General features: G+C 38.6%; 1 protein-coding gene across 2 annotated transcripts in view; it reads left to right on the forward strand.

Annotated features, from left to right (window-relative positions):
* The window catches only part of HMCN1 (hemicentin 1), a 482,205-nt gene that overhangs the window by 201,787 nt on the left and 265,653 nt on the right, over positions 1-14,765 (forward strand). For both annotated transcript variants that reach the window (XM_064594231.1, XM_064594232.1), the window contains exon 10: positions 2,600-2,721. In XM_064594231.1, the coding sequence (XP_064450301.1) occupies positions 2,600-2,721 (122 nt within the window). The remainder of the gene's footprint in view (positions 1-2,599; positions 2,722-14,765) is intronic.

The raw sequence follows: 14,765 nt of genomic DNA on the forward strand, positions 1-14,765 counted from the left end.
TGTGGCTACTGCATTTAGCAATCAATGGGAGTGGACAAGAAGGCACTGACTTTCTTGTGAAGATGGGTGATTGTTTTTAGATAAATATAATCTATGATAAAATTAAGTAGACCTTGAAAACTGGAAGATGATTTCTGGAAAATGTTTGTTTTTTTTAACTTACTAATGAAACAAACTGCATTTGGCAAAAACTGTAGGAATTATTTTACAAAACTTATATGCTGTTAATTCAATATTAATATAAATAACTTCCATAAGATGCTAAATATTTGACAGTATTAACCTATTTTATCTCTTTATGGGTCATTTTAAATAAAAACTATGGCAGGAATCTTCAGTAAAGCCTTAGAAAAAAATTCCACTACTTAAAGATTGAACTGTATTATTTCTTGCTATTTTTTTATATAGTATATCTTGATGATTCCCTTAGCTCCATGTTTAATAACCAGCAATGTAACTGACCAGGGTATCAAATGTTGAAGCTACATAATTTCCTGATGAAATCAAATCCATTCTGCTTCATGTTTAAATAGTAACATATTTCAGAGACACTTGAGATTCTTTATAAACATTAATTCATTAATTCCACACAATTCCTGGGAGGTAAGCCACAAGAATTCTTTCTCTCATTTTTCCAGCTCTGTGGCTCAGAGATCTGACAAGCCTTGCTGACATATATTAAGCTCTTTGGTTGTGAGAGGCTAAAGACAGAATTTGGCATGGGTGGTGATGGATTGATACTCTCACCCTGATTCACTCACACGTCTCTGCCCTAGATTTCCTAACAGCTTGGGACATGTGACTTAATCTTTGTTATGTGAGTCGCTATGGTCACTAGGGGATGTAAGAAGAGAATTAGTTTGCATGAGCAACAGGACACATTTGTATTTGACATGTTCTTTCCTTATTCCAAAGGCAATGCCTTCAAAACTTCTTATGGTGGCCATATAATTTTAATGTTAACTGAGAAGATGATATGGTACAAGAGAATTATTTTCATGTAATATTTCATAAATAAGAGAGGAGCAAGTATCACTGTAAAGAATATTCTTCAAGCAATCCAACACTGGCTGTGTGCCTTTGAATAAATCACTTATCCTTCTTCCTGAATCTCAACTTAGTTGTTTCTAAAACAGAGGACTTGGGACTGGAAGAACTGCCACTATCTGTTCTAAAATTTCCATGTGTCTAAGTTTTTGATGAATCCTAATATATGCTTGGCTGTGAAGTAGGCATTGCAGAAAACACAAATGACTGCATGTATTTCAAACTCCTGCCTTCCCGGAACTTACCAGTACCTCCTAGACAATGACAGTTATAAACCTGGACTCAGTTTACTGCTATTAAGCACAAAAGATATAGCTTAGGTGATCACTAGGGGTTAGAGTCAACTCATAATCCCTTTCTTTCTGAATGTCACAGGACCACTGACATCTAATGCATACACAGCTGAAAAGAAACTAACTAAAATGAATATTCTCAGTTACTAAAGTATATGGAACAATGACTTTGCTCATTCTCCCACTTTTCTGATGACAGGAACCTATGACTTCGCTTTCTCTTACAAAGTCTAATGTGCTAAATACACATTAAGAGCTCAGTAAGTTCTTCATGGTTTTTTGATGACAGGTATGGTTTGTCTGGAAAGCAAGAGATCTGGAGTCATTACTGATATTATATCTCACACCACTTTCAGACTCCAGTGGAAGGTGTCTTGACTGCAATGGGCTTTTCATCTCATCTGTCTTGAATGTTTAAGGTTATAAATAGCTATGGGTGAATGTAAGAAAAAAATTATGAAAATCGTTATGATTTTCAATTATATTTTAAAATAAGATAATGCCTGTTTTGTAGATTACTAGAATCTTATAAATATTTTTATCTATTAATTAGATATTAAATATCTATTAGGATTAAATATATCTATTACTAAGACACCTCCAGAGAATGAGAAACAATTTGAAGAGTGTTAAAGGACAAAGAATAGTATTTATTAAATGAATGGATAAATATTATAGCAAAGGGATTTTTTTTTAACCTAAATGACAGTTTGATAATAAAACTGATAATTTTCTTTTCTTTTCTCAATGTATACACAGGTTGAACCGATAGTTTCTGTAACCTTATGTGGAGCTTACACATAAGAAAGTTAAAGAGAACTTATCTTTTTGGAATCCAAAAGTCTATTTTCTACTTTTAAACTTACGAATTACCTGGTTGAATTCATTTTGGCTAAGAACCTCCACCGAACATGATCCAAAACTGGAAATAATATGGAGGGAGAGAGGATTTAAGGAGTGTTTCTCTATTAACTCATTATCTTGTATTTTGACACAACCAGAAAATGTTTCCCTAAAGAAATTCACAAACTCTATATCTTATTGCCTTTGTTGTGCCTTTTGCTCAGAGAGCTTAATGTTCTAATTAAAAGGTGTGTCCTAAGCTATAAAGAACTCTGCAGTTTAATCCATTTATTTTTACATTGTTCTTCATGTTAATGTGTTAATAATGAATATTTCAAAAAAAATAGTGGAGTCACCACTTTCAGCTTTGCCTTGTTTTTGTTATAACTGAAAAGATCTCTATTTTGTTACCCCAGAGAATCTGCCAGTGTGAACTGGGAGATTGAAAATGTCACTTTGTCTGATGAAGGCGCCTACGAATGCATTGCTCTCAGCAGTGCAGGGACCGGACGGGCGCAGACATTTTTTGATGTGTCAGGTAATTATTACTAATTGCTTTGCCGTTGCCTGCATATTAACGCATCTGTGGAAATGGGATGTTTGCTAAGCCTGGTTTCACCACCTCTTAGCTGTGTGACCTTCTTGGGCCAATCACTGAAGGACTCAGGGCCTTGGGTTCCCAAACTGTTAAATGAGGATATCTGTAACAGTCTCTATCTCATGGAGAAACTACGAGGATAAACGAGAGAGTATATGTAAAGCACATAGAAGAGAGCCTGGCACATGGAAACACTTGATAGACCTTAGGTATTATTGTGGTGGTTGTTGTACTATTATCATTATTATTGTAGGGACCCAATAAATATTTTTGGAAATGACCATATAGCATTTTTATTAAAATTTAAAGAAATTTAGAGAAAGGAAGGGATAGAATTTAAGAAAAGGAAGAGTTCTATTCTGAGAATAACAGGGTTAAAACTTTCCCTTTTCCTCCCCCATGTTAATAATAAGCAGAGTGCTTTTATGAGTGGATTCTGACATTAAATTGAAGACAATAATGAAAGTGATCATGTTCAAGAAACACAGGGCCTCAGTGGCTACAATATTGGTATTAAGAAGAGTGGAAGAAATGCTAATTATTTTGCTTTTAGATAGTATGTTTCCGATGAATAAATGAGAGGCAAAACTCATTGCTTTATAAGGCAGAATATATTTTAGTGAAAAAAATCACTTTTTCCTCTAATCTCGCAGAATTCACAGGACACAAAAGGACTGTCATTTTAAACCAATGATCATGATTTAAGCCACTTACTCAGCATAAATCTAGAATTTATTGGAAAGTTTGTTTCAATTGATTTATTTTCTACCTGCCTTGTAGATCAGTGTTGCTATGTGTTTAATAGTAACCCTATTCTGACCTAAATGTAGCTGCTGAGTTTTATAACAATGTCTGTATCTGCTTTTAGTAACAATGTGCATTTTCTTGAGACAAAGACAAAAGAAACTATAGAATTGTAGGACTGCTTAGAAGTCTAGGATTTATGTTTGTTATCAATAAGTCCAAGCTGAACTTTAAAACAGAGGCATGCAAGCATGTTCTTCTTGGAGTAAATTTATTTGTATTCTCTTATTCTTAGAAAAATAAAGTTTGTCTCCTGAAACAATTTTGTTGACATGCATCATAAACTATTCATTTTTTCATCTCCAGTAATTATGAAAGGCATTGGAATTGTGTCAACGTTCCTCAGCTTCTGGGAAAACAAACACTTGAGCACTTGAGATTTTCTGGGCCTTTTTTTTTAACACCCCCCCCCCCCCCCCCCGCCCCAGCAATATTAATTAAGGGAAAGACAACAGGGAAAGAAATTTGAGTGAGTGGATTTAAACATCTTGCATAAACAACTGGGAAGTGCCAGTACAAATTTGTGAACTGGTAAGAATTTGGCTCTGGGTGTCAGTAACTTCCATATGCATGTTGTACACATGCCCCTCTACTTTAATATTTACTAGCCAGGCAGTGGTATCAGGAAATTACACTGTACTCAAGCCAGATTTCAGGAATCGTGTCCCATTTGGTCAATTAGGAAAGAAGGAGCAGAAACACTGATGGTAATGGCAATGATTACAACCACAGAAGTAACAAGCAAGTGCCCCTTTGGACTTGGAAGAGTAGATAGTTCTTTCTGGGCTCACCATTGCCTGAAACCTCCACCCACTTCTGAATCTCTCTTAGCCTAGGCTGAGATCCCAGCAGTTACCTGACCAGCCCACTGGGATCAGGTGCAAATTCACAGGATAATTAGATCTTATATTTTGGAAAGGAGTGTTAATAATGAAGGCATTATGGGATAGTGATGTTCTTGTGTCACTATGGACACTAATTTATTTTGTAAAGTCAAAGGGCACCCAAGAGCAGTTTAAAGAAAAGCTAAAGTTCTACTAATAGGTTACCTCAATTTTTCCAGCATGTTTAAGGATTTTTGGTTCATGTGAAATGTTGATTATTGAATGTCTTAAATGCAAAATGGGTGTAAAAAGCATCGTACTTTTATTGAATATAAACACATAGAAACAAATGAATAGGGTTGCAGAAGCATGAAAAACTCATTCTTTTCAAGTGACATTTAGTAATTTAGTTTAGTACTGTTACAAATTACATTAATTTACTGAATTTCTTTATTAACACAATGCCTTTCCCCCAATGCACACACATAGAGTACTATAATTTTGGGTTTAAGTAAAATACCAAGAATAAAGAAGTCTTGTCAGGGGCATGTCAGTGACAGGGAATCTTAAATTATAATTATAGGATATTGTTTTAGAACGGGATAAGACTTGGAAATAATCTTGCACTACCTCATCATTTTGTAGGTAAAGAAACTGAAGCCCAGAGCAGGCAAGTGGCCCATTATGGTTACAAGGATAAGGAGTGAGACGATCCCTGTACTCTCTTCCAGCAGTCTTTTTTTTTTTTTTTTTTTAAGATTTTATTTATTTATTCATGAGAGACAGAGAGAGAGAGGCAGAGGGAGAAGCAGGCTCCCAAGGAGCAGAGAGCCCAATGCGGGACTCAATCCCAGGACCCTGGGATCATGACCTGAGCCAAAGGCAGACGCTTAACCATCTGAGCCACCCAGGTGCCCTCTTCCAGCAGTCTTTACCTAATGCCACAGGCCTATACTTGTCATTCTTCTTTCAGTTTTGAGGCTTTGAGTTTCCATCTCTGGTTCCCTTATTCTAGCCTCAGTTGTTGTTTCACTTAGGAAGAGCTAACTTCCAGCACCAGGCTAGGTATTCCATTATCTCGGCTTCCCTCATCATTTCCTCCAACCTCGGCAAATTTATTTATGTATGAATAAATATTTCTATGTGTATTATATTTATTATCTCTAGTTATTTATGCAGCAATGATATTGTATGTCATTTCAAATCTTACCGGTTATGTTATTAGAAAGTTGGCATTTTACATATTTGAATTTATGTCTGCAGAGGGAATAAACTCTGAGGCAGGGTTTGTATGCAAGAGGGTTATTGGGGAGTTTTCTAGGAAAAAGCACCTATAAGGAAGTAACATAAGTGGAAGAAGTTAAATTGTTGTGTAGTCACTACTAGGACCTTAGCTGATCCCACAGGAAATTCTGGAGCTGTCATGGTCCTGAATTGAGGCAAGAGAGCTGGTCCTTTGCTTCCTCATGAAGTGGTCACTGGATGTGGGCTACCCTGGACAAGGGGTCTTACCCTGAGCAGGTTAACACCCTTGGCTATGAGCTATATGTAGCCAGCAAGCATAGCAGCTAGGGAAATGAGTGACTTGGTCCTTAAGAGGGATCTAGGCATGTGCCCAGCATTCCCTACATACCTAATTGAGATTTCCCATTTTCTAAAAAATCTCAAAAAAATACCTAGTCTAGTTGAAGAAGTTTGTTTCAAAAGAACAAAGAAAAGAAAGCCATACAAAATGTCATATGGCCTTCAGAAAATCTTGATAAGATGTGAACACAAGCATGTACTATCACTTTCAGGTCTTTGGTGGTCTATGCCATCTTGTATGTTAGAGTCATAAAACATTAGAACTAGAAAGGGTCTTTAAGATAACCTCATTTAATTGGGTGCCTAGGTGACTCAGTTAAGCGTCCCAACTTTTGATTTTGGCTCAGGTCATGATCTCAGGGTTGTGAGACTGAGCCCCTCATCGAGGCCTGCATTGGGCTCTGCGCTGGGTGTGGAGCCTGTTTAGGATTTTCTCTCTGCCCCACCTGCCCACCCCGGCTCTCTCTCTCCCTTTAAAAAAAAAAAAAAGATAACCTAAATTAATCGTTGACTTCTCTAAGGTCACACACCTAGGGATAGAACTAGGCAGCATATAGTTGCCAGATTCAGCAAATAAAAACATAGAATGCCCAGTTAAATTTGAATTTCATATAAGTGTGTCTGAAATAATTTCATGAGACATATGTATACTAAAATATTATTTGATGTTTATCTGAAATTCAAATTTAACAAAGCATCTCGTATTTTGTGTGTCAAGCCTAGCCAGACTCCAGAACTTTCTTTGTCATGTACTCTTTCTACTTGATTCACTAGGCATTTTCATAAGAGATTTTTTTTTAAAGATTTTATTTATTTATTTGAGCCAGAGAAAATGAGAGAGAGAGAGAGCATGAGGGGGGGGGAGGGTTAGAGGGAGAAGCAGACTCCTCGCTGAGCAAGGAGCCCGATGCGGGACTCGATCCCAGGACTCCAGGATCATGACCTGAGCCGAAGGCAGTTGCTTAACCAACTGAGCCACCCAGGCGCCCATTCATAAGAGATTTAAAAAAAAACATAGCAAAATGATAAAATTTTGTTTTTTAAATAATTTAAAATAGCATCTATTCTTCTAAAAATCTTTGGAAAACTAGGATAAATATGAAGAAAAATACGGAAAATATACACATTTCTATCCCTCGGAGATTACCACTATGGTTTTGGCATATTGCTTCCAGGTTTTCTCTAGGCTTATGATTCATCTGCACTTATAAATGGTTTTGAATAAAGAAGAATAAAATTTGATCTTGAATATCTTATACTCTTTCATATTTAAACTAAAACAGGCACATGGATTTCTAGCTAGCATAACTCACCACAGTTTTTATTGCTGTATTATTGCTGAATAATGGCTTGCTACAGAAGGTCATTTTAAAGCACTTGGGCAGAGTGTACTTTAGAGGGGCATTTGTATTTATTCTCAAATTAACTAGAGTAATATGTGATTCTCTCTAGAATGTTGGCTAAATATTTAACTAGTAAGTGGCTTTTAACCACATCTGAAATGTGTATGCATTACTCAATACCTTTTGTGTGCATGGCTTTCTATGTACAATTTTATTAAAGGTCTGCGCCTACTCTTAACTTAACCTTCTTAAATCAAAACATTCCTCATGCCTCTGGGGGAACATTTGTCATGCACTGCTATTGTACTGTGTCTTCTTAATGAGATTGTAACTCTCCTTAAAGCTGATACTGTCATACTTAGTATACTATTGTCTACCATACTTTGTGTCCTCTTTTCTTTTATTTATTTATTTTTTATTCTTATGTTAATCCCCATACATTACATCATTAGTTTTAGATGAAGTGTTCCATGATTCATTGTTTGTGCATAACACCCAGTGCTCCATGCAGAATGTGCCCTCCTCAATACCCACTACCAGGCTAACCCATCCTCCCACCCCCCTCCCCTTTAGAACCCTGTTTGTTTTTCAGAGTCCATCATCTCTCATGGTTAGTCTACCCCTCCGATTTCCCCCGCTTCATTCTTCCCCTCCCACTACCTTCTTCTTCTTCTTTTTTTTTTTTTTAACATATATTGCATTATTTGTTTCAGAGGTACAGATCTGAGATTCAACAGTCTTGCACAATTCACAGCGCTTACCAGGGCACATACCCTCCCCAGTGTCTATCACCCAGTCACCCTATCCCTCCCACCCCACCCCCCACTCCAGCAACCCTCAGTTTGTTTCCTGTGATTAAGAATTCCTCATATCAGTGAGATCATATGATACATGTCTTTCTCTGTTTGACTTATTTCACTCAACATAATTCCCTCCAGTTCCATCCACGTCGTTGCAAATGGCAAGATCTCATTCCTTTTGATGGCTGCATAATATTCCATTGTATATATATATATATACACCACATCTTTATCCATTCATCTGTCGATGGACATCTTGGCTCTTTCCACAGTTTGGCTATTGTGGACATTGCTGCTATAAACATCAGGGTGCACGTACCCCTTTGGATCCCTACTTTTGTATCTTTGGGGTAAATACCCAGTAGTGCAATTGCTGGATCATATGGTAGCTCTATTTTCAACTTTTTGAGGGCCCTCCATCCTGTTTTCCAGAGTGGCTGCACCAGTTTGCATTCCCACCAACAGTGTAGGAGGGTTCCCCTTTCTCCACATCCCCACCAACATCTGTCGTTTCCTGACTTGTTAATTTTAGCCATTCTGACTGGTGTGAGGTGGTATCTCATTGAGGTTTTGATTTGGATTTCCCTGATGCCAAGCGATATTGAGCACTTTTTCATGTGTCTGTTGGCCATTTGGATGTCTTCTTTGGAAAAATGTCTGTTCATGTCTTCTGCCCATTTCTTGATTGGATTCTTTGTTCTTTGGGTGTTGAGTTTGATGAGTTCTTTATAGATTTTGGATACTAGCCCTTTATCTGATATGTCATTTGCAAATATCTTCTCCCATTCTGTCGGTTGTCTTTTGGTTTTGTTGACTGTTTCCTTTGCTTTGCAAAAGCTTTTTATCTTGATGAAGTCCCAATAGTTCATTTTTGCCCTTGCTTCCCTTGCCTTTGGCGATGTTTCTAGAAGAAGTTGCTTCGGCTGAGGTCAAAGAGGTTGCTGCCTGTGTTCTCCTTTAGGATTTTGACGGACTCCTGTCTCACATTGAGGTCTTTCAACCATTTGGAGTCTATTTTTGTGTGTGGTGTAAGGAAATGGTCCAGTTTCATTCTTCTGCATGTGGCTTTCCAATTTTCCCAACACCATTTGTTGAAGAGACTGTCTTTTTTCCATTGGACATTCTTTCCTGCTTTGTCAAAGATGAGTTGACCATAGAGTTGAGGGTCCATTTCTGAGCTCTCTATTCTGTTCTATTGATCTATGTGTCTGTTTTTGTGCCAGTACCATGCTGTCTTGATGATGACAGCTTTGTAATAGAGCTGGAAGTCCGGAATTGTGATGCCGCCGGCTTTGCTTTTCTTTTTCAACATTCCTCTGGCTATGCGGGGTCTTTTCTGGTTCCATACAGATTTTAGGATGATTTGTTCCATTTCTTTGAAAAAAGTGGATGGTATTTTGATGGGGATTGCATTGAATGTATAGATTGCTCTAGGTAGCATTGACATCTTCACAATATTTGTTCTTCCAATCCATGAGCATGGAACGTTTTTCCATTTCTTTGTGTCTTCCTCAATTTCTTTCATGAGTATTTTATAGTTTTCTGAGTACAGATCCTTTGTCTCTTTGGTTAGATTTATTCCTAGGTATCTTATGGTTTTGGGTGCAATTGTAAATGGGATTGACTCCTTAATTTCTCTTTCTTCTGTCTTGTTGTTGGTGTATAGGAATGCCACTGACTTCTGTGCATTGATTTTATATCCTGCCACTTGACTGAATTCCTGTATGAGTTCTAGCAGTTTTGGGGTGGAGTCTTTTGGGTTTTCCACATAAAGTATCATATCATCTGCAAAGAATGAGAGTTTGACTTCTTCTTTGCCAATTTGGATGCCTTTGATTTCTTTTTGTTGTCTGATTGCTGTGGCTAGGACTTCCAATACTGTGTTGAATAGCAGTGGTGATAGTGGACATCCCTGCCGCGTTCCTGACCTTAGGGGGAAAGCTATCAGTTTTTCCCCATTGAGAATGATATTCGCTGTAGGTTTTTCATAGATGGCTTTTATGATATTGAGGTATGTACCCTCTATGCCTGTACTCTGAAGAGTTTTGATCAAGAAAGGATGCTGTACTTTGTCAAAAGCTTTTTCTGCATCTATTGAGAGGATCATATGATTCTTGTTCTTTCTTTTGTTAATGTATTGTATCACATTGATTGATTTGCGGATGTTGAACCAACCTTGCAGTCCAGGGATACATCCCACTTGGTCATGGTGAAGAATCCTTTTAATGTACTGTTGGATCCTATTGGCTAGTATTTTGGTGAGAATTTTTGCATCCATGTTCATCAGGGATATTGGTCTGTAATTCTCCTTTTTGATGGGATCTTTGTCTGGTTTTGGGATCAAGGCAATGCTGGCCTCATAAAATGAGTTTGGAAGTTTTCCTTCCATTTCTATTTTTTGGAACAGTTTCAGAAGAATAGGTATTAATTCTTCTTGAAATGTTTGGTAGAATTCCCCTGGGAAGCCATCTGGCCCTGGGCTTTTGTTTTTTGGGAGATTTTTGATGACTGCTTCTATTTCCTTAGTGGTTATAGGTCTGTTCAGGTTTTCTATTTCATCCTGGTTCAGCTTGGTAGTTGATACATCTCTAGGAATGCATCCATTTCTTCCAGGTTATCTAATTTGCTGGCATAGAGTTGCTCATAATATGTTCTTATAATTGTTTGTATTTCTTTGGTGTTGGTTGTGATCTCTCCTCTTTCATTCATGATTTTGTTGATTTGGGTCATTTCTCTTCTCTTTTTGATAAGTCTGGCCAGGGGTTTATCAATCTTGTTAATTCTTTCAAAGAACCAGCTCCTAGTTTCGTTGATCTGTTCTACTGTTCTTTTAGTTTCTATTTCATTGATTTCTGCTCTGATCTTTATTATTTCTCTCTCCTGCTGGGTTTCGGCTTTATTTGTTGTTCTTTCTCCAGCTCCTTTAGGTGTAGGGTTAGGTTGTGTACTTGAGACCTTTCTTGTTTCTTGAGAAAGGCTTGTATTGCTATATACTTTCCTCTTAGGACTGCCTTTGCTGCATCCCAAAGATTTTGAATAGTTGTGTTTTCATTTTCACTGGTTTCCATGTATTTTTTTAATTCTTCTTTAATTTCCTGGTTGACCCATTCATTCTTCAGAGGATGCTCTTTAGCCTCCATGTATTTGAGTTCCTTCCGACTTTCCTCTTGTGACTGAATTCTAGTTTCAAAGCATTGTGCTCTGAAAATAGGCAGGGAATGATCCCAATCTTTTGGTACCGGTTGAGACCTGATTTATGACCTAGGATGTGATCGATTCTGGAGAATGTTCCATGGGCACTAGAGAAGAATGTGTATTCCGTTGCTTTGGGGTGGAATGTTCTGAATATGTCTGTGAAGTCCATTTGGTCCAGTGTGTCATTTAAAGTCTTTATTTCCTTGTTGATCTTTTGCTTAGGCGATCTGTCCATTTCAGTGAGGGCGGTGTTCAAGTCCCCCACTATTATTGTATTGTTGTCGATGTGTTTCTTTGCTTTTGTTATTAATTGCCTTATATAATTGGCTGCTCCCATGTTAGGGGCATAGATACTTACAATTGTTAGATCTTCTTGTTGGATAGATCCTTTAAGTAGGATATAATGTCCTTCCTCATCTCTTATTACAGTCTTTGGTTTAAAATCTAATTTGTCTGATATAAGGATTGCCACCCCAGCTTTCTTTTGGTGTCCATTAGCATGGTAAATGGTTTCCACCCCCTCACTTTCAATCTGGGGGTGTCTTTGGTTCTAAAATGAGTCTCTTGCAGACAGCATATCAATGGGTCTTGTTTATTAACCCAGTCTGATAGCCTGTGTCTTTTGATTGGGGCATTGAGCCCATTTACATTCAGGGTAACTATTGAAAGATAGGAATTTAGTGCCATTGTATTGCCTGTAAGGTGACTGTTACCGTATATTGTCTGTGTTCCTTTCTGGTCTATGTTGCTTTTAGGCTCTCTCTTTGCTTAGAGGACCCCTTTCAAGATTTCCTGTAGGGCTGGTTTTGTGTTTGCAAATTCCTTTAGTTTTTGTTTTTCCTGGAAGCTTTTTATCTCTCCTTCAATTTTCAATGACAGCCTAGCTGGATAGAGTATTCTTGGCTGCATATTTTTCTCATTTAATGCTCTGAATATATCCTGCCAGTCCTTTCTGGCCTGCCAGGTCTCTGTGGATAGGTCTGTTGCCAATCTAATGTTTCTACCATTGTATGTTACATATCTCTTCTCCTGAGCTGCTTTCAGGATTTTCTCTTTGTCTATGAGACTCGTAAGTTTTACTATTAGATGTCGGGGTGTTGACCTATTTTTATTGATTTTGAGAGGGGTTCTCTGTGCTTCCTGGATTGTCATGCCTGTTTCTTTCCCCAAATTAGGGAAGTTCTCTGCTATAATTTGCTCCATTATACCTTCTGCCCCTCTCTCTCGTTCTTCTTCTTCTGGGATCCCAATTATTCTAATGTTGTTTCGTCTTATGGTATTGCTTATCTCTCGAATTCTGCCCTCGTGATCCAGTAGTTGTTTATCTCTCTTTTTCTCAGCTTCTTTATTTTCCATCATTTCATCTTCTATATTACTGATTCTCTCTTCTGCCTCATTTATTCTAGCACTTAGCGCCCCCATTTTTGATTGCACCTCATTAATAGCCTTTTTGATTTCTACTTGGTTGGATTTTAGCTCTTTTACTTCTCCAGAAAGGGTTTCTCTAATAACTTCCATATTTTTTTCAAGCCCAGCTAGTATCTTTAAAGTGATGATTCTGAACTCTAGATCTGACATCGTACTAATGTCCGTATTGAGTAGGTCCCTGGCAGTCGGTACTACCTCTTGTTCTTTTTGTTGAGGTGATTTTTTCCGTCTTGTCATTTTGTGCAGAGGAGAATAGATTAATGAGAGAACAAAATGCTAGCAGAGTAACCACGTCCCCAGAAAATACACTCTAAACAAATCAGAAAAGACCTGAAGCAGTGGGATAAGAAAGGGAAAGAGAGAAAAAAGAAAAAGATAAAGATAAAAACAAAGACTAACAAAACAAAACAACAAAAAAACCAGAATGTGATCAAATATGATCAGGCTGGTATATAGATCAGTGCCACACACTAGATTTGGGGTGTATTTGGTCTGTTAGAAGAAAGTGCCTCCCAAAATTTTAAAGAAAGAAAAACTTATATATGTACAAAAATAAGGGTTGATATGATGAGGGATGGAATATGACTGTAAAAATGGAAATTATAAAAAATTTTATAAAAGGAATTGATAAGAAGTTGTTTGAAAAAAGAAAGAAGAGGATTTAAAAAAAGAAAAAAGATAAAAAAAAAGGGAGAGGATGTGATCAGGCAGGGGAATAGAAAACACCATATACTAGAGATTTAGGGTATATTTTAATCTGTTAGAAGAAACTATCTCAAAATTTTAAAGAGAGAACAACTTATATATATAAGCCAAAAATATGGGTAACTACTATGAAGGGAGAGAATATGACTCTAAAAATGAAAAATAAAAATGTTTTTTTTTTAAAAAAAGGGATTGATAAGATGTTGGTTGAAAAAGGGAAAAAGAAAAATTCAAAAAGAAAAAAAAAGAAAAAAGACAGTTAAAAAAAAAAATTAACTTTGAAAGACTAAAGCATCATCGTAAAAAAGCCATGAATTCTATGTGCAGTATTCCCCTAGCGCTGGAGTTCTGCAGTTCTCTTTGATCGGTAAACTTGGTTTTGGCCTCCTGTTCTCGCTGATCATCTGGGGGAGGGGCCTGTTGCCGTGGTTCCCAAATGTCTCTGCCAGAGGCGGAATTGCCCCGCCCTTGCCCCCTCCCGGCTAAGTAACCTGCTCGGGTTTGGTCTCCGGGGCTTTTGTTCCCTGCGAGCTTTCCGTACAGCTTTGGAGGCGGAGAGTGAAAATGGCGGCCTCCCAATCTCTGCCCCGGAGGAGCTGAGAACTCGGGGCCCCGCTCCTCAGTGAGCCCCCAGAGAAAAGCCGTCAGTCACTCCCGTCTCCCCGGTCTCTGGCCGCACTCCGTGCTCACCCAGCCTGTGACCGTGCGTTTCTATCTCTGGCACCCGATCCCGGGTGGAGTCTCCAAACCCAGTAGATCCCTGCGGTGCACTCCCGCGTGGCTCCTCCCGGGGGAGGAAGGTGAGTCTCCCCGGATCTGCCGCTTGTTGGGTCCCTGCTGGAGGAGCAGGGGCCTGACTGTGCCGCGGATCACGGTTTATGGCCACCCCGAGCTGAGAGCCCGCGCCTGGGCTCCGCCTCTGCAGCTGGCTTCCCTGCTCCGTTACCTGGGAGCTCTGCCGCCCTCAGGCACCCCTGGTCTTTCTGTGACCCCGAGGGTCCGGAGACCACACTGTCCCGGAGGGTTCCACCCCCCGCTTAGCCACCAGAGTGACGTTCCTCAGCGGAGCAGACTTTTAAAAGTTCCGATTTTGTGCTCCGTGGTTCTATCACTTGCCAGAAGCGGCTGACGGAGGCCCCTCCCCCGCCGTCTATCCTCCCGAATATCGCCTGGTATTCACTTCTCCGCACGTCCTACCTTCCAGAAAGTGGTCGCTTTTCTGATGAGAGAGTTTTTGCTCTTCTTTTCTTCAATCTCCTGTTGAGTTTGTAGGTGTTCAGAATGGTTTGATCCCTATCCAG

Source organism: Mirounga angustirostris, unplaced genomic scaffold (genome assembly GCF_029215605.1).
Source record: "Mirounga angustirostris isolate CCGP_5_RB_7025 unplaced genomic scaffold, mMirAng1.0.hap1 SCAF_6, whole genome shotgun sequence".
In the NCBI taxonomy this organism is placed as follows: domain Eukaryota; kingdom Metazoa; phylum Chordata; class Mammalia; order Carnivora; family Phocidae; genus Mirounga; species Mirounga angustirostris.